Genomic DNA, 19479 nt, shown 5'->3' on the forward strand with positions numbered 1-19479 from the left:
TCCCATAATTACCAAGAAATGCAATATGTCAAGCAAGATATGCTATTTATATTTTGAATGCCTTGACAATTTAAATGTTTTTGGCATCATTTTGAACTTTTTAACTTAAAATGAGAATCCAGTGAATTTCTCTTTTTTGCTTCTGCTGATGTTCAAGTCTACCTAGGTTGCATAATTGGGAAAAAATGGTAATAATGGTCATTGACTGGCATTATCTCTGTCCTTTAATCTATGGAAATATGAGTTTTCCCCTCCTCAAATTTTTTCTTTTTTAAAATTTACTTTTATGAACTTGACAGACATTAATATAAAGCCATGAACATTTTAATATGCAAAAAGAATATCATACATGAAATTGTGAGCTATTACATACATTTTTAAAAATTGTATATTAAATTTAACACAGGAGTTCCAACACTTCCTTCTTGTCTATAACTCCTTCTGACCTTCCTTTTCTCTTTATAGTTGCTTGATGATCCATAGATGCTCTTTTTCTTTGCAGTTTTTATTTGGGGGAGGGGAGAGGGCAGATTTGAGTTATCATTACTAGTTTTGTCCCACACCCCAAATGGAAGGCCTCCCTTGTAAGTATAGTCAAACAATATAAATATGTCTGAAAACATATTTATCATTTCTACAGCTGCGGACTATAACAATAAGTGGGAAGTGTGCTTAATTATCAGTCTGCTGAAGTCATGATTGGTCATTGCATTTATCATGAAATCTTTTGAAGTTATTTTCCTTTATGCTATTGTAGTCATTGTTTAAATTGTTTTAACTGCTCATTTTTCTCCTCATCAGTTCATACAGATTTTCCCAGGTTTTTCTGAATCCATTTTTCATCATTTCTTCCAGCATAATAATCCATTATATTCTTAAACCATAATTTATCCTTTCTTCAATCGATGGACATGCTTCTTGCTACCATAAAAAGTGCTGCTATAGATATTTGTGTACATATAGATTCTGTCATTTATCTCTTAAGAGTTGTATGTATGATAATATCTCTAAGTCAAACTGTATAAAAAGCTTAGTCTTTTTGTTTTTCTTTTTATGTAGTCATTTTCATTCTGTGTGAATTTGTTTCAATGTTTCTACATATTATTGGATTCCTTTTTCCAACCCATTTTGTGAGTGAGTTCATCCCATTCACATTAATAATTATATTCTTCCATCATATGCTCTTAATACTTTTCCCCTTTTTGACCTTTCCTCCTCTCTACCCCTCCCCACCAAAGGTGCAGAAAGATAGGAAATAGGGTCAACATTAATAGTCTGTAATTGTCGTCTTAGCCCCCTTCTCTGCCCATACTTTCATGACATCCCTCAGTCACTGGTTCTTAAATTCTCCCTCCATCCCCATCTATTTTCTTGTTGAATTTCTTTTATTTCTACATTATGCTCTGTGTGTGTGTGTGTGTGTGTGTGTGTGTTCAGCCATCTTTATTCGCTTTAAATAAGAGTGAGGTTCATGGGATGGATGCCCACTCCCTTCTCCATGTTTTATATACTTTTATCTTGGACCCAAATATGAGAAATAGTAAATTCTTTCCCATTCTTACTCATTTTTGCCTTAATGTATTCCTTTCTCTCCTTCCCTTTTATTTCCTCTCTTAAAACCAATAAAACCACATCTAAGCCTTGCATTTGTCTTTTTTTAACTCACTATGAATCTTGGAGAAGTGGGATTCTAAAGGGATACCTGTCTCTTCTGTCCCTGTTAGAATAAAAGTACTTGTTCATCATTTAACCCAGTCAGCTTCCTAAAAAGTAGTAGGTTTCTCTTGTCTCCTATGTTTGTGTTTCAAAAATTCTACTTAATTTCCTAATTGATAAATAGTCAAAGGATATGAACAGGCAGTTTTTTCAGAAGAAGAAATCAAAGCTATCTATAGTCATATGAAAAAAATTCTCTAAATCACTACTGATTAGAGAAATGCAAAATTAAAACAACTCGGAGATACCACCTCATACCTATCAGATCAGCTAACATGGCAGAAAAGGAAGATGAAAAATGTTGGAGGAAATGAGGAAAAATTTGGGGCACTAATGTACTTTTGGTGGAGTTGTGAACTAATCCAACCATTCTGAAGAGAAATTTGGAACTGTGCCCAGAGGGCTATAAAACTACCTACCCAGCAATACCCCTGCTAGATCTGTGTCCCAAAGAAATCAAGGAAAAACGAAAAGGGACCTCTATGTACAAAAATATTTATAGCAGCTTTTTTTGTGGTGGTGAAGAATTGAAATTGAAGAAATGCCCATCAGTCGGGGAATGGCTAAACAAATTGTGATGGATTGCTGTTGTGCTATAAGAAAGGATGAGCGGAATGGTTTCAGAAAAACCTGGGAAGACTCATATGAACTGGTGCAGAGTGAGGTGAGCAGAACCAGGAAAACGTTGTACACAGTAACAGCCATTTTGTCCAGTGATCAACTGTGAGTGACTTGGCTGTTTTGACCAATGCAGTGATCTAAGAAAATCCCAAAGGACTTAAGATGAAAAATTCTGTCCACCTCCCAGAGAAAGAATTGATAGAGTCAGAGTACAGATTGAAGCATAATTTTTCACTTTATTTTTCCTGCCTTTTTTTTGAAACATGGCTAATATGGAAGTATGTTTTGCCTTATTTCATATAAATAATTGATACCACAGTCCCTGCTCTCAAGAAGCTTGTACCATCTAATGGGGGAAACAGCATACAAACAACATTGTGCATACGAGGCATATGTGGTATAAATGAGAGGTAACTTTAGAGAGAATGCAGAAGCGGTGAAGGGGTCTCTTGTAAAAGGTGGGATTTGAGCTGAGTCTTGAAGAAAGCCAGGAAGCCTAGGTGGGGAAGGAGTATATTCCAGCATTAGGAACAGCCAACAAAACATCATGGTGTCAAGAGATGAAGTGTCTTTGAGTGAAGAGTTGCAAGAAAACCAGCATTACTAGATTATAGAGTATGTGGAAGAGAATAAAGTGTAAGAAGACTGAAAAGTAGGGAGGGACAGATTGTAAAGGACTTTATAATTGATCCTAGAGGTAATAGGGAGCTACAGGAGTTTTTTGAAAGAAGGATGTGGTCACATCTGTGCTTTAGGAAGATCACTTTTTCAGTTTAATTGAAGATAGATGAGAGTAAGGAGAGGCCTGAGGCAAGGAGACCAGCCGGCAGGCCACTGCAGTAGTTAGGCTGTGCACACCTCTTGACCCAGTAATGCTGCTACGAGAACTATACCCTAAAGAGATGTACAAAAAATTTATAGCAGCATTTTTTCATGGTGACAAATGGAAACTGAGGGGGTGAGGAGAGTCCATCAATTAAATTATGATATGTGAATGTAACGAAGCACTGGGATGGTCAGATAAACCTGGGCATATTTGTTTGGACCAATGCAAAGTGAAGTAAGCAGAACCAGGAGAAACAGTATTGGAATGACAATCAATTTTGAAAATCTTGGGAACTTTGGTCAATGAAATGACAACCACAGTTCCAGAGAACTCATGATGAAACATGCTCTTTACCTCCAGAGATAATGAACTCAGTATGCAAATTGAAATGAACTCAGAATGCAAATTGAAAAGCGAGGGTTTTTTGGACATGGCTAATCCAGGAATTTGTTTTCTTGACTACACGTGTTTGCAACAGGCTTTATTTTTTGCCATTGGGAGAGAGGGAAGATGGGAGGGAGGAAAGAGAATTCAGGCCTGAAAATAAAAGAAAATCGAATTTTAAAAAAATTTGAAATGTAACACAAAAGCTTTTTTTTTTTAAACTAGTCTAGATCCAAACCAGGGTGGTGTCTATGTGGGTGAAAAGAAGGTTGCATATAAGAGAGGTGTTATAAATGTAGAAACAAGACATGCAGCATATTAGATAATGGGGCAGTGAGTCGGTGAAAATGACAGCTAGGTTGCAAGCCTGGATGTCTGGGAGGATGGTGGTACCCTTAATAGAAATAAACAAGTTAGGAAGAGGGGAGGATTTGGGAGGAAGGATAATGAGTTAATCATCTTCTTGTGCGGCCCTGCACTAGAGTTTTCCAGCTTTTCCATTTGGTTTTACTGATTATTGCTTCATCTCTGAACTTTTAAAATTTTTGCTGGGGAGTTATACTTGGCTATAACCTTAAGATCTCAAATGCATTCCTAGCAGGATGAATGTCAGAGAGAGGAAAAAACCTGACTTGATCTGAATTCAGAACCATGTCCCCTCTACTGCTGCCTCATCTTGGTATTTACCTCAGAGTCTGGGGCCTCCACACCTAGAACAGCCTCCCTGTACCCTCCTCCCAATCCCTTTCACCTCCCAATCTCTTTCTGCTCACCATAGGTTTTCCTCTGCAAGGCCCGTTGGTGAGTGATTCATGAAGGCTGCATTTTGTGGAGGGACCAACACTGATTTGCTTTTATTCTTCTCCAGGCCCTGTTCCTAGCTTCTTTTGGATTTCAAAGTCATGCCCCCCTCACCTGACCCCTTCTTGCCTCCCTTTTATAGGTTATCTTCTGCTTTTAAAATGTAAGCTCTTGTGGGGGTGGAGATTGTCTTTCTTTTAGCTTGTGTTTGTATCCCTGCTGTTTACATACAGTGCCTGTAACTCAGCATTTAATAAATGCTTGTTTTCTTTCTTCCTTGATCTGTGTGCAGTATAGAAACATTTCTAGAAGGGGGAATTTGTGATTGTGTATTTTCAACTACTTATGTAGAAAGTCTGGCTGAATAAAGAGAGGAAGAAATGTATGTGATATCTCTAACTTGTCTTTAGCCCTGGTGGCTGAACAATTGGAGAAATTTTAATCTTTGGGAAGGTATAAACGATCATTAAAAGCTATCAGTTTTCTACTTGAATTATTAGGTTCCCCTACAAGTAACGGTTCTTAGGTACTTGATATTTGAAGCCTTTTGTAAAATATCTTGGATTTCTTTTGCCTGCAGTAGGCAAATCTTCAGCAAGAAGAGATGAATGTAATATTGAAGAGGAGAAGGATGATGATGGGACCTCTGAAGACGCAAGTCCACTTCTCCAGGTTGGTGGCTTTTTTCACTGTACATAGTATATAGATTTGCCGTTAATAAGCTGAAAGTCATTAGCTTACCTGATTTCATTCAGAGCCAAATCCAGTTAAGCAGTAAGGCTAATGACGTGGGATGCTGTGTTCCCTCTCTTAAATTTTGTAATTCTTAACTTAATTTTTAACTTTTTTTAAGAAAATTTAATAATTTTCAACAGCAAAAAGGTTTTTCCATATTTTACCATTTTTGTTAAAGTAGGTAATAAATTATAGACATTACTTTCAGAAGAGCCCTGCTTGTCTCTGCTTCCTTCTAAACCTTCTATTCTGTGCACTTTAAAAAATGTTTCAGTGGCTTTTTTTCCCTTTGGTATCACTTGCTAACCAATTGGTTGGCAGCTCTAGGTGGCTCAGTGGATAGAGAACTAGCCCTGGAGTCAGGAAGACCCAAGATCAAATCCAGCCTCATACACTTGTGTTACCTGGACTAGTCACTTCACTTCTGTCTGCCTTAGTTTCCTCATCTGTAAAATGAGGATAACAATAGTACCTACACCAGTTTTCATGAGGATCAAATGAGAAGATTTTTAAAGCCCTTTGTCAACCTTAAAACACTTTATAAGTGCTAGCCGTATGGTTAGTCACTAAACCACCTCCTCGTTAAACACAGAGAAGGGGGCAGCTAGGTGGCACAGAGTCAGGAGGACCTGAGTTCAAATCAGACACTCAACACACTTACTAGCTGTGTGACCTTGGGCAAGTCACTTAACCCCAATGGCCCTGCCTTCCCCCCTCCAAAAAGAAAAAAAAAATAGAGAAGGGAAAAAATCCCGTAGCAAACATCCCGAGTCCGTACATAGCCATGTCCAGAAATGTCTGTCTCTTAAGACGTGTGGTTGGCATTAATCAAAATTCTTGAGTCTTTCAAGATTATGATCAGATAAAGTAATTCATGAACATAGAAGTTGAGCGTGTTTGGGTCATGGCAAGATGAAGGATTTGACCATCTCTCTTTATAGCTGAGGTGAGGTAGGGTTCCATTCCAGGTTTAATTGTTCTTGGTTGTAAGCTTGTATTTTTTGCCTTTTGGAATATTGTATTCAAAGTTCTCCTCTCTTCTTTTGGTAGAAGCTGCCAAGTCTTATGCGATCCTATTCGATGCCAATTGCTTGGCATTTGACCTACTTCTTTGTAGATACTTATATTTTTTCTTTGGCTTTTTTTGTTTGTTTGGTTTTTGTTTTTGTTTTTTTTGGCAGGGCAATTGGGGTTAAGCGACTTGCCCAAGGTCACTATATTTTTTCTTTGACATGTTTGACTTGGGAGTTCTGAGTTTTAGCACTATTATTTTGGGGACTTTCTATTTGCAGTTCTTTCTAGGAAGGAATTCATTGGTATATTCTCTCTGTTTTCACTTTGCCTTCTGGTTCTAACAGATCTGGGTACCTTTCATTTACGAGTTTTTTGTAATAAGATATCCAGGCCCCTTTTTGGTCATGACTTTCATCTAGTCAGATGATTCTTGTTTTGTTTGTTTGTTTCCTCCTTGACCTATTTTCCAGGTCATTTTTTTTATAATCAGATATCTTATATTTTATTCCATTTTTCCCCAATTTTCAAGGGTGGGGTTCCTAATATTTCTTAATGTTTCATGGAGTCATTGACTTCTGTTTTTTATTCTGCTTTTCAGAGAGTCCATTTCTTGGGTAAGATTCACACATTTTCTTTTCTAACCTATTTATTCTTCTTCCAGTTCTTTCCTGCAGAGTTATTTTATTTTTTAATCTCTTGCTTCGTTTCCTCTAGGCATAGTCCCTATAGAAAATCCATTTTTTCCTTTAAATTTCTTCTTGCAGTTGTTGCAGAGTTACTTTCTCCTCCTTTAGGGGGATTTTTCAGATTTGCAGTAATTCTTCATTTTTCTGGTTGAAGTCTTCTTTGGTTTATGCATCTTTCTAGCCTTATTTCCTGAATTGGGACTTGCCAAGTCCAGGCTCACCCTTCTTCTGCACTTTTGGATTGGTGGTCAGCCCTTCTTGATTTATCTCAGGCAACTAGATGGCACAGTGAATAGCACACTAGACCTCAGGAAGACGTGAGTTCAGATCTGTCCTCAAACACCAAATAGTTGGTACCCTAGGCAAGTCACTTAACTCCTACTTCAGTTTCTCTATCTATGAAATAGAGAGCACCTACTAGCTCCCAGGATTGTTGTGAGGATCCACTGAGATAATATTTGTAAAGTGCTTCACAAACCTAAAAATGCTTTGTAAATGCTAGCTATTAATATTCCTGCTTTGACCTCTGACCCTTTGAAGTTCAATATACTAAAACTTAAGGGTTCTCTTAGTTAGAGGTTAGGGCAGTGAGGTGGTACAATAGATAGATCTCCAGGCCTGAAGTCAGGAAGTCAGAAGCATCTTCCTGAGTTCAAATTTGGCCTTGCACACTTACTAACTCTGTGACCTTGGGCAAGTCATTTAACCCCGTTTGTCTCAGTTTCCTCATCTAAAGTGAGCTGGACAAAGAATTGGCAAACCACTCCAGTGCCTTTGCCAAGAAAACCTCAAATGGGGTTGCAAAGAATTGGGCATGACTGAAACGACTAAACAACAATTGATAGGGGTTTCTTAACCTTCTTTTGTGCTATGAGGAGCTAAGTGGTGCTACATATAGAGTGCTGGACACTTAATAGCTGCGGGACCATACTCAAGGTACTTTACCCTCTGTCTGCTTCAGTATTCTCATCTCTACTATAAGGATAATAATAATGATGCATGTTCCAAGTTGGTTATGAGGATAAAAAAGAAATAATATTTATAAAGACCTTTATAAAGAGTTTAAAGTGAAACATAAGTGTTATCATTATTATTATCATGGACAGTCTTATAAAGCCTAATGAACCCTTTCTCAGAATAATTGTTTTAAATGCCTAACATAAAATACATAAAATTGCAACAAAAACCAATTATCAAAATATTTCTCAAAAATAATTTCATGGACCCCAGGAAAAGAGCCACAGTTCTTTGGCACCTCGAGACAGAGTGTTAGGGGGCCTCAGAGTCTCTGGGCTCCTGGACTGTTGAGTCTGAGCACTGCCCCACTCATTCTACTGTTCACAACTATTACCTGGCATCCATGGCTCTGCTTTAGGTTTAGGGCTCTCTCTGGATTCAGAACTTTTTAGGGTCCATGTGCTTCTAGTCCATTTCTGCTCCCATTAGAGACTACTGGCTAATTTGCCTGTGCTGTTAGCACCATTTTCTTGACATTGGGCTTTTTTCCCGGTCCTGAGTGGAATCTCATACTGTAATTTTTCATTGTATTTTTTATCATTTTTCAGTCTGCTGCAAATTTTATGTTTTTGCTGTAATATATCAGAGCTGGGAGGTCAGCCTGTGTTCAAGAAGTCTTTTATTTTATTATTTTTTATTCATTTTAAACTTAAATGCAAAACAAGAGGGAAGAAAAATATTTCCATATACACAGCAAAACATAAATGAGAGGATTCAATATAAAACCATGGATTTCCATTTCAGGCTGTTTACTTTTTTTTTTTGGAAAAACTACGTAATAAATAATTCTTGTCATTTTCAAAGCTCTTCTGTGGTCCCTTCTAAGTTTTCTTTTGTTCTCTGCTGTGTAGTTTTTTTTTCTCCCTCCCTCCCTGCCCTGCCATAGAGAAGGCTACAATTAAACATGAATACACATATATATTTATATATACACACCTATATGCATATGTGTAAAACCATCCTATACATGCTTCTTAAAAATTTATTAGTTCTATCTCTGGAGGTAGATTGCATCTTCCATCACAGGTCCAAGTCTTTTCCGTGTTTTTCTAAAATCCACCAGCTCATCATTTCTTACAGTACAGTAGTATATCATAATCATATACCACAACTTGTTCAGCCAGTTGAAGGGCATCTGTCATTTCAACCACTCTGAGAGGTGTAAGATATCTCATAGTTGTTTTAATTAGCATTTCTCTCATCAATAATGATTTATATCATTTTTTCATATGACTATGGTTTTGATTTCTTCTATGGGAAACTACCTGTTCATATCCTTTGACCATTTATCAATTGGGGAATGCCTTGTATTCTTATAAATTTGACAAAGTTCTTTATATATTTGAGAAATTAAATCTTTATTGGCAGACTGTCTATGAAGCCTTTTCCCCCAATTTTCTGCTTTCCTTCTAATCTTGGTACATTGGCTTTATTAGTGTAAGAACTTTTTAATTTAATGTAATTGAAATTATCCATTTTACACATCACAGTGCTCTGTCTCTTGTTTATTCATAACTACTTCTCCTCTCCATGAATCAGATAGGTAATATGTCCCATGTTCTAATTTTCTTATAATATCTCCCTTATATCTAGGTAATATATCCATTTTGACCTTATCTTGGTGCCTGGTTTAAAATACTGATTTGTGGCCAATTTCTAGGCAGTCATCTTGACCAGAAGTCTGTTTTCCTTTTTTAATTTCCCTATGACATTCATTTGTGAAAAGAGTTTATTTAATGATGCCGTGCAATTAAAAAAAGTTGAAACTAGACTTGCTTAATTTATTATGTTCTATTAAACATCACTGAATATTCAGTTTCAAAAATTTTAATAACTTAATTAAACTATTATAATCAACTTTCAAATATTCCTAAATTAAAATTCTGCATTTGTGGATTCCATATTGAAAAAGAAAAGGCAAATTTCTCCCAATACTTAGTTTACATTAAAACCCTGCCGGTTCCTTTCTAAAAGTTTTGCTGTTTCAAATTAAGGAGAGCAAGTATTAAATTTCAGAGCTGCAAGTAATCCTAGAGATTAACTAATCCAACTTACATATTTTACAAGTATTAACTTACACCTACATCCATACTAATCACTTCAGGAATTTGTGAGCATTTTAAGGGCAGCAACTATTTTTCTTCAGTTTTTGTATCCCCTGTTCTTTGTATGCTTAATAAATGTTTATTAAATTGGGTGAGGATGCTGAGATCCAGAGAAATTAAATAACCATAATTACTAGCTATTAAAAGGAAGAGCGGAGATTGGAACCTAAGGCTTCTGAGTCTTTCTTTCACTTACATTTCTATTCATCTAAAGTCCTTCCCAATGCTAAATCTAAGTTCAGAGATAGGGTTTTTCTACTTTTATGCTTAATTTTCCTTTTAAATAGTTTGACTATAAAGCTGTTGCTGACCGGCTCCTAGAAGTGACCAGCAGAAAAAACACACCACCCTTCAACAGGAGACGTCTCTCTAAATTAGTCAAAAAGTAAGTCCTCTTTAACTGTAACTGGAAAACTTGCTGTTGATATTTCCTTACTCTCAGGACCCCCTGACTTAATTAACACAGTGCAGAATTATTACTGTCAGTTCTTTTGTATGCTGTGAATTTCACTTTATTTAGCAGTATAATTATGGTTCTGAAATAAAGCTCTTAAGTCCCTGGGTTATGCTGTTTATGACCAACAGATGAGAAAGTAACCAGAAATTTCTTTAGTAGATTTATTTTTGAGTGACTAGATCTTTGTTTCAGAAGGTCTTTAGAGCAACACTGTTCATACTCTTTTATAATAAAGATGAGAAGATTGATGCCAGAGAAAGAAAGTTATTTTTTTCATCTCTTCTTTCCATCTCTTTTCAAACCCTCCCCACTGCTTAAAAAAAAATAGGCTAATTGGAATTTGGCAATTGTAGAAATATCTGTGTTGATAAAATGTAATTGTTTTTTAAATACAACATTGGATTCATCTAATTTTTTTCCCTCCTCTTCCAGATTTCAAGATTTATCTGAAGGTGAGACTTGAACTAAATGTGCACAGTGTTCTTCTACAAGTAGTCAGTTTCTTTTTAAAAAATTGAATTATTACTTGTTGTTGCAATGTGTCAACTTTTCGTAAGCCTTATACCATAATAATGTCTAGCATTTTACCACCATTAGGAACCAGTTTACGTGTTTCAAGAAGAGAGACCTGATTTCTGAGGAATACCATAGACTATTTAGAGTCTGCTTTTTGGGGGATCTGATTAAGAACAAAGTCAATTTTTATTGATTTAGGTTGGTTTAGGTTTGGTCCAGTCTTTAGGGGTAAAAGGATTACCTTTCAAAATTTCTTCCAGAGGTTTGTAAATTATTCATTATTCCATTGGAAAGGGTAGGTGAAGAAGGGGGGAAAAGGTTATGATCTCAGAATAAAGCCAACTGCCTCACTAAAACCATCATGTTTGTTATGTGCTAGTCCAAAAATTATACCATGTCTGGTAAAAGGTTCGACAAGTGTAAAGACTAATGTTACCGGTTCGGCCTCAAGCATGATCTTTCTAGATTTTAGGACCAAGCAATGTGGTTGTTTACTGCAGGAATAAAGTTTTCCTAAAACTGTTCATCCTCACTGATTCACAAGTCCATGAAATTGTTTTTCTCTTGTTATGTTGCTTTTTAAATGAGGGGAATGCTGGCTCTCAGGGGAAAAGTAGGGTGGAATGGAATGTCTGAAAGGCATGAACGGAAGGATTATATGGAGCTCTATGCGTAGGGAAATAGCATCATTGATGTAGATGACTTTGTATCTGGCAGGCATTTTCCCCCAAATCAGTTTCCCTGAAGAAATTTCTACAGATGAAGATGACCATACCCTTAGTCGGGGAAGGCGTAAGAAAAAAAGAAATAAACTTCCAGAGAAAGCCAAATTAGAAAAAGAAAAAGGTAAGCTGTAAAGCTTAAAAACGAAAATGAAGTGCAGAAAGTAGGAAGGTGATCCCAGGATTTCCAAGAGAAATTAGAGCTTATCTGTCTAACCTCATTCTACATATCAGAAACCTGAGACCCGTAGAGATGAGGTGACTTGCCTACTAGTCAGAAAGATAAATGCCAGAGCAGAGATTTAAGTTCAGGTCGTCTGACCCCAAACCTAGTGCCCTTTTTCAGTATGCCACGCCCAGACCCATCATGCCCATTTCTGTTTGATCTATTGTTACTTATAGTGAATGTAAAACTTCTCAGTTAAAAGAGACTAGGGGGAAAAAAGAAAAGTATTTCAAAAGTTTTACTACAGAACTTGGTGGAAGCTGCTGGTACTTTTTTATTTATTCATCTCTAGGAAAAAGGAAGAAAGTACTAGGTAGAAGATTATATTTGGGGGGAGGTGGAGAGAGTTTATCAGTTCAAGAAAATTCTTCTGGGTTTAAAATCACTCAGAGCAAACCTATTTGTGAAAATAGTTGTGTTTTTGTTACAGTTTTCCAAAGAAAGGTGATCATCAACTATTCCTGAGGCAGACTAGGAAAAGATACTCCCAGTTTTCATTTGTGATATGAATACCAGCACACATGTTTTTCTGAATTTTTTTCACAAGATGAATGCTACCCACACAGCAGAATTACAGTGTAGTGTCAAGAGGGAGGGGGGAAAAATTTTCTCTGTATCTCCCTCAGAATGTGTACTATCTGAGGTGTTGTGTCTTCTGAGACTCTTCTTTACTGATTTTGATTTGATTGCAGGGCAATGCAAGCCAAAGAAATTCCATGCAGCTGAGGAAGAAAGTGAATGTAGCCTTCAAAAGAGAAAACGGAGAAAGAAAAAGAAAAATAATTCCCACCCGGATAACTCAGGTTCAGGTGATGCTTTCTTCCCCCTTGAACCAAACGGGAACAGTGAACCAGAGCCATGTAAGAAAAAAAACCCCAAAAAAAGTACCTCTGAGAATGAAACAGTTGCATCCCTTGGTGTACCTGAGGAAAGTGGCATGGAGCATCTCCCAACTACCAACACACAAAACAAAAGGAAACGGCCAAGAAAGAAGAGTTTAAGAGTCCTAGAAGAACTTGCAGAGATAGGGGTGCCATCTGTTGAGACTGCTGTTCAAAATGGCCCCAGTAGTACTGCTGCCCAGGAACCTGTCACCAGCAGTCCACCAGCAGGTGGGGTCAAAATAGTGAAAAAGAAGCGGAAACTTGGGGCTCTGACAGTCAGTAGCAATGGCTTATCCCCGTTGGTGGCAATTCGGTCAGAAAAGGAAAGTTTGTTAGAGAGTCCAGCTGGAGAAGGGGATTGTCCATCTCTCCTGACCCAGAGTGTCAGGCTAAAAAAGAAAAAGGGGAAGCTGGATAACCTTGAGCCAGTTGGCCTTCCCAATCAGAAGGTTGCATTTCTGAAAAAGAGGAAGAAAATAAAGGAGGTATTAAACTTGGTGGAAACTAATGGAGCCCTGGAGGCTGAACTGAAGAAAATCCAATCTATGGTAAGAAAGGCATGTTCTTGGGGGTAGAGTTTGGTTCTTACAGGAGTCCCAGTTAACCCTTCACTGTAGCTTCCTTGCTTTGTCTGGAGTATTTGCTATCATGGTATGGTCCTTAGATGCTGTAGACCTACCTCTGTGGTGAAGAAGTAATAGAACAAGCTCATAGTTTACAGATCAGTCTTAGTAATAGCTGTATATAATAACATAACAGCTCCATGGACTATAAAATGACACAGATGTGTAGCTAAACTAAAAACTATTAACTCATTAATTTGTTGTCATTAACTGAACCAATCATGAGTCTTCTCTGCACATGGGAAAATAAAAACTTAACATGTTGATGGATGGGTGGCTTTATTGCCATCTTTTTTTTAACGGTCCTGGCACTCTATACAGATATCAGGCATGAACTAAAAACAAGGCCTCAGTCTTGTTCTTTAAATATTATTGCCTTCCTTGGGCAAGTCACTTAACCCCAATTGCCCTGCCTTTCTCCCTCCAAAAAAAATCCAATTAAAAAGAATAAATATTATTGCCTTGTTTTAAATAGTGCAGTATTTCTGCCATTCACTTATCATTTTTACTCATTTATCTATCTATCTTGATATACCAACACATTTTTTTAGCACACAATTTCAAGGTGGTTGTGCTTTTCATCCTCTCTGATGATGTGAAAGATCTGGTTTAGCATCAGACTGAAGCCTAGTTACATGCAGAGTGTGGTGAGTTGGCTACTATAGTTTACTGAGATGACTGGATTGTCATTGAGAGGGATTGGATTGTTTTATGGTCAATAAATGAAATGTAGCTGTAACCAGTGGCCAACCTAGAACTATCTCCTATACTTTTCAGTTACATTGTAGTTTTTTTGTATACCACTATTAGAATGTAAACTCCTTGAGATCAGCATCTGTGTGGAATCTCTTTTTGGTATCCCTGGGACTTGGCACAGTACCATGCCTTTAGCAAATGTTGATTGAAATGATTTGAAACCTTCAGATTAGAATCCCAAGGAGGGCTCATTTGTCACCCTTCTACTGTGGCACAAAGTGATAAAATTTTCAACCACAGCAGCTCTCAAAGATCTACCAAGTCAGAGAAGTTAGAATTATCTCCGTGGAGAGAATACCCTTAGCAATGAAATCCCAAGTCATATGTGTGTGTGTGTGTGTGTGTGTGTGTGTGTGTGTGTGTGTGTGTGTATCTCACATCTGTTTGAGAGAGTTAGCTTTGCATAGTGGGTGAAACACTAGCTTTGTAATCAGGCTTTTCACCTTTCAAGGCCCCAGAGAAGGGGTTGATCTGCATTGGCTGGGAAAGTTCCTCACTGAAGAAACCTGCTTTCTTTCCTCTCCATTCTATCCTCCACAAAGCTGCCAAAGTGATTTTCTTACGCATAGAGGTGATGTACTCCATATTCAGTAAGCTCCAGTGACTTCTGTTGCCTCTAGGGTAAAATAACAACTCTTGTATTTTTCTTTTAAATCCCTTTCACTACCTGGTCACAAACTGTCTTTTCAGATTCATTGCACACTGCTCTTGGCTTCCTACCCTCTATGATCCAGATAAACTGGCTTTTTCTCTGTTCCTCACCAAAGATACTCCATCTCCTATATCAGGGCTGTCCAACCTCAGGTTATCTTCATCTCTAGGCCACATTAAAATAAAATAATTATTCAAGGACCACACCCAGAATAAAAAATACAGTACACTAATAGTAAGGGAACGGAACGCACTGAAGCTCGAAAGCAAACACAAAACAACAAAAGGACAGCACAACAGTATAAAGGCAGATGCATACTGACTAGTCTGCATGGTACAGACAGAATGCGTCCCACAGATGGATTGAAAATTCCATGCGACATGTTTGGTCCGTAATACTGCTTAAAAACACCAAAGAAAATTAACATCAACAAGATTATATATTAATGATGGAATTAGAAAATCTAATACGCATTCCATGCAAATTATTATTTTATTTTTTCCGCTTGTGAAAAAACCTACAGGCAGGCCGCATAAAATCGCATTGTGGGCCGCAGGTGGCCCACAGGCCATATTTTGCACAGCCCTATCCTATATCATTGGCTTTTGCCCTGGTCTCATCCTGGGCCTCTCCCACCTCACACAGTACCTAGAACAGTAGGAGGTGCTTAAATACTTGCTGACTCATTGATTGATGAAATCATAGGGCTCATCAAAAAAAAAAACCAAAAACCCAGCCCGTCACCAGACAACCTGTGAATTTCTCCATGCAGAGTAACAATGCATCACATCTCTGAGGCACATAGAGGTTATGTAATGTGTTCAACGTCACTAAACTGTTCATTGTTAGAGGCAAGATTTAGCCCAGGTAAATCAGTCCCACCTTATCCCTTTCCCTCCTTATTTCCCCCGTATTCTCTCCTTCCCCTTGTCCATAGCTACTCTTAATACTGCCACCATTTCTTTTTCTTTTTCTCCCTCCCTCCCACCAGTCAGTGTTAGAGCCAAGAAAGAAGTCGGAGAACCAGGTTGGTGTAGTGCTGAGAAGGCAGAGAGGCACAGAAGTCTGATAGTGTCTAATGCTGCAAATCAGATAGAATGAGTAACTGAGGAAAGGCCATTGGATTTAGCCCTTAACTTAGAGTCTTTTCAGTCGAGTTGTGAGGAGAGCCTAACCTAGACCTGGGCTTCTTAAACTTTCTCCATTCTCAACCCCTTCAGCACTTCCACTGTGGGTTGCAACCCCATATGGGGTCTCAACCCATTTTCTAGATCATAAAGAGTTAACATCTAGGAGCTGTGAACACAGACATCATCTTCAAGAAGTCTGGTCGTTACAGGTAGGAAGAAGGGCTGCCAGGGTCTAGGGAAGCTTTTTTTTGTAAGGAGGTATATGTTTGTAGGTAAAGGGAAGGGCATACTTTCCTCAGAGGTATATATCTCCATGGTATTGGGTTGTAACTAAAGAGTGGTGGCCCCTGTACCCTCTCAGCATTAAATCAGCTGGAACAGCTCACCAGAAACTGCCTAAAGGAATTCCTCCTTATCAGTGATATCTTGATACTTCTTGACTGTCCTCTCTACATGACCTCAGCTCTGTGGATGAATAGAATGCCAGAAGAGTACACAATTTTTGCATATGAAATTTGGGTTCTGGTAAAGCAATGAATCCTTTTTTTTAATTAATTTTTTATTTTTAGTTTACAACACTCAGTTCTACAAGTATTTGAGTTCCAGATTTTCTCTCCCTTCCTCTCCTCCTCCCTCCTCTCCAAGATGGCATATGATCCGATATAGGTTCTACATATACCTTCACATTAAGCTTATTTACATAATAGGTTGTAAAGAAGAATTGTAACCAATGTTATGAATCATGAGAAAGAAGAAAAGAGACCAAAAAAGAAGGGGAAAAAAAGAGAGCAAATAGTTCCACATTCCATAATTCTTTCTCTGGATGTACATGGCTTTTTCCATCATGAGTCTTTTGGAGCTGTCTTTGAAGCTTGCATTGATGAGAAGAGCCAAGTCTATCAAAGTTAGTCCTTACAGATACTGTGTGTCTATAATCATGTATAACGTTCTCCTGGTTCTGCTCCCCTCACTCAGCATTAGTTCATATAAGTCTTTCCAGGTTATAATGAAGTCCATTTGCTCCTCATTTCTTCTAGCACAATAGTATTCCATTACATTCATATACCACAACTTGTTTAGCTATTTCCCAGTTGATGGGCATCCGCTTGATTTCCAATTCTTTGCCACCACAAAAACAACTGCTATAAATATTTTTGTACCTACAGGTCCATTTCCCACTTGTCGATCTCTTTGGCCCTAGAAGCCCTAGAAGTGGTATTGCTAGGTCAAAGGGAAAGCAATGAATCCTCAAAAAAAAAAAACATGAAAAGGGAAACAAAAGTATTTGTAGAGCCCGGATGGAACAGTTGAGTTCTAATTATCAGTATCTTTGCTCTTGGGCCTCTCCCTCTGTTCAGCTGGATGTATACTGGATTCGTGATTTGTCACTTTCTACTTGATAGAGACATAAATTTGACTGAACTGCTTTGTCACAGTCATGATTTGTTTTTGTTTTCTCTCCCTTTCCTGGTAGGGAAGTGGCACAGCTTTCAGCCCACTGAAGAAAAAGAAGCTAAAGACTGAAAATGACTTTGTGAAATTTGAAAATACAGCCTTACCTAAGCCCTTGTTCTTTAGAAAATCCAAAAGCAGCGTTAATATCTCCTCCCCCAGCCCCACCATTCAGGTATAGTAGAATTTCTTTAAATATATATATTTTATATATTTTTATATATATTTAAGGACATATATATTTTCTACCTTTACTTCAAATTATACCTTAAAGTGTTTCCCATAGCTACCCTTCCCACATCCATATATATATTCATAGTTTCATATCCATAGCTGGTAATGGATGCTTTACTAATGACCAGTAGGAAGTCTACCATGTTAAGTCCATTTTTATTTTGCTTTACCAAAACTAATCTATCTCACACCAAAACTCTTAGGATTAAATTTAACCTAGGCCTTTCTTGGGAATAGGATTGGTTGCTTCTCTACAGTAATTCAGGTTATTCCAAGTACTAGGGATATCGGTGGGATAAAGTCGGTTCTGGACCATAAAAAAATTCAGGTTACTTTGAATATCTTGAGGATAGCCTTGGGACAACCAGTCTGAAACAAGTTTGATAAATTATGATCCATACTCATGCAAGTGTAAGGGTAAATGTATGAAGCAAACCAACCTGTGGTCAGTGAGCTGCTGCCAGTGAAAACAGAAACATCTCACTAGGAAGTCAGTACAATTCTAACCTAAACACAAGAGATTTGATTTGTCTAGAATTACGGCAGCCTAGGGAATTCAGGGGAATTCAATGACTATTTTTTTTTACTTGTGGACACTTCTGTTGAGTAATGCTGTACTCTAAATAGCACTTCTTATCCAAAATTTAAAACCTTGTATTATCTTTTTCCAGCTTGTGTGTACACCTGGGTAAATTTGTTTTTCTTTCTCTCTTTTTATTAAATAATTTGTTGGGTTTCTAAAATTCTAAACTTTTAAACATCTAAAGAAGATCATTTCTGTACATATGACAGAACGCAAAAAGTGGATTCTGTATGGCATTGTGTATCTCCAATCTATACCTTGTGCCTTTTAAAAAAGTATATAATATATTCTATACCTTACTTTCAAAACTGCTCTGCTTATCTGTGCTTCCTTCTGAACTTCATTTCTCTTCTATGCATTTTTTAAAATGATCCTTTAGCCTCTTTTTTCCCCATCGCTATTGGTAACTACCCCTTCTCCCAAATGAAAAACCTAGAAGAAAGGAGGGGGGACCTTGTCTTAATAAGCTTGGTCAAAAACTATTCCACATAGTAGTCACATGCAAAATCATCACATCTGTCCTGAGGTGGGTATTATTCATGATAGGCCCTAAAGAGGCATTGCATTGATTAGTTCTTTCAAAATTGTTGTAATTTGTTTTTTGGTTTTTGTTTTGTTTTTACAATATTACTGTCCTTACATAAATTATTTTCCTTGTTCTGCTCACATCACTCTGCATCTGTTCAGACTACCTAAAATTCTCCGAAATCCTCATTGATCATCTCTTAATGGCACATTAAGACTCCACTGTATAGGTGTACAACAATTTGTTTAGCCATTCTCCAGTTGTCTGAGAGGCTAACAGCCGAAGGCATCCCCTATGTTTGAGGTCTTTGATTGCCTTCTTTTCCCTCTTTCTTTCTCACTTTGAAAAAGTTTGGCTTTTTGCACCTCTACCTCTGCAATATTATACTCCCTCTTTATCCCATCCCCACCTACCCAGTTCCCTTTCCCACCTATTTCACTATTGAGTTTGTTTTTCTACACAACACTCTGTGTGTTCAACTGTCCCTCGTCAGTTTCAGATAGAAGTGAAATTAATTTTCCTATACCCCTTCCATGGTTTTGTAAACTCTTCTCACACACCCCAGAAATGGCAAGCTCCACCCCTTCTTCCTTTCTACACTAACTAGTGCATTTCTCTTATTCTCATTTCTCTTTTACCTCTTTAATTCCCCAGAACAGAGGCCCCTGCATTTCTTATTTAACTCTCTCAATCCTCTTTGAAGATATTTAGGTTCTAAAGAAAAATTTGTTTCTTCTCTCCCATTAGGATGTTAGCACTATAGCATATGACTTGCTCAAATAGATTTACTTTTCTAGGTTACTCTGGACTCTT

General features: G+C 37.6%; 1 protein-coding gene across 1 annotated transcript in view; it reads left to right on the forward strand.

Moving 5' to 3' along the window:
* The window catches only part of RRP1B (ribosomal RNA processing 1B), a 55230-nt gene that overhangs the window by 18513 nt on the left and 17238 nt on the right, over positions 1-19479 (forward strand). The window contains exons 9-14 of the mRNA XM_036745174.1: positions 4929-5020; positions 10193-10290; positions 10795-10814; positions 11596-11724; positions 12519-13258; positions 17346-17498. Of these exons, the coding sequence (XP_036601069.1) occupies positions 4929-5020; positions 10193-10290; positions 10795-10814; positions 11596-11724; positions 12519-13258; positions 17346-17498 (1232 nt within the window). The remainder of the gene's footprint in view (positions 1-4928; positions 5021-10192; positions 10291-10794; positions 10815-11595; positions 11725-12518; positions 13259-17345; positions 17499-19479) is intronic.

Source organism: Trichosurus vulpecula, chromosome 2 (genome assembly GCF_011100635.1).
Source record: "Trichosurus vulpecula isolate mTriVul1 chromosome 2, mTriVul1.pri, whole genome shotgun sequence".
Taxonomy (NCBI): domain Eukaryota; kingdom Metazoa; phylum Chordata; class Mammalia; order Diprotodontia; family Phalangeridae; genus Trichosurus; species Trichosurus vulpecula.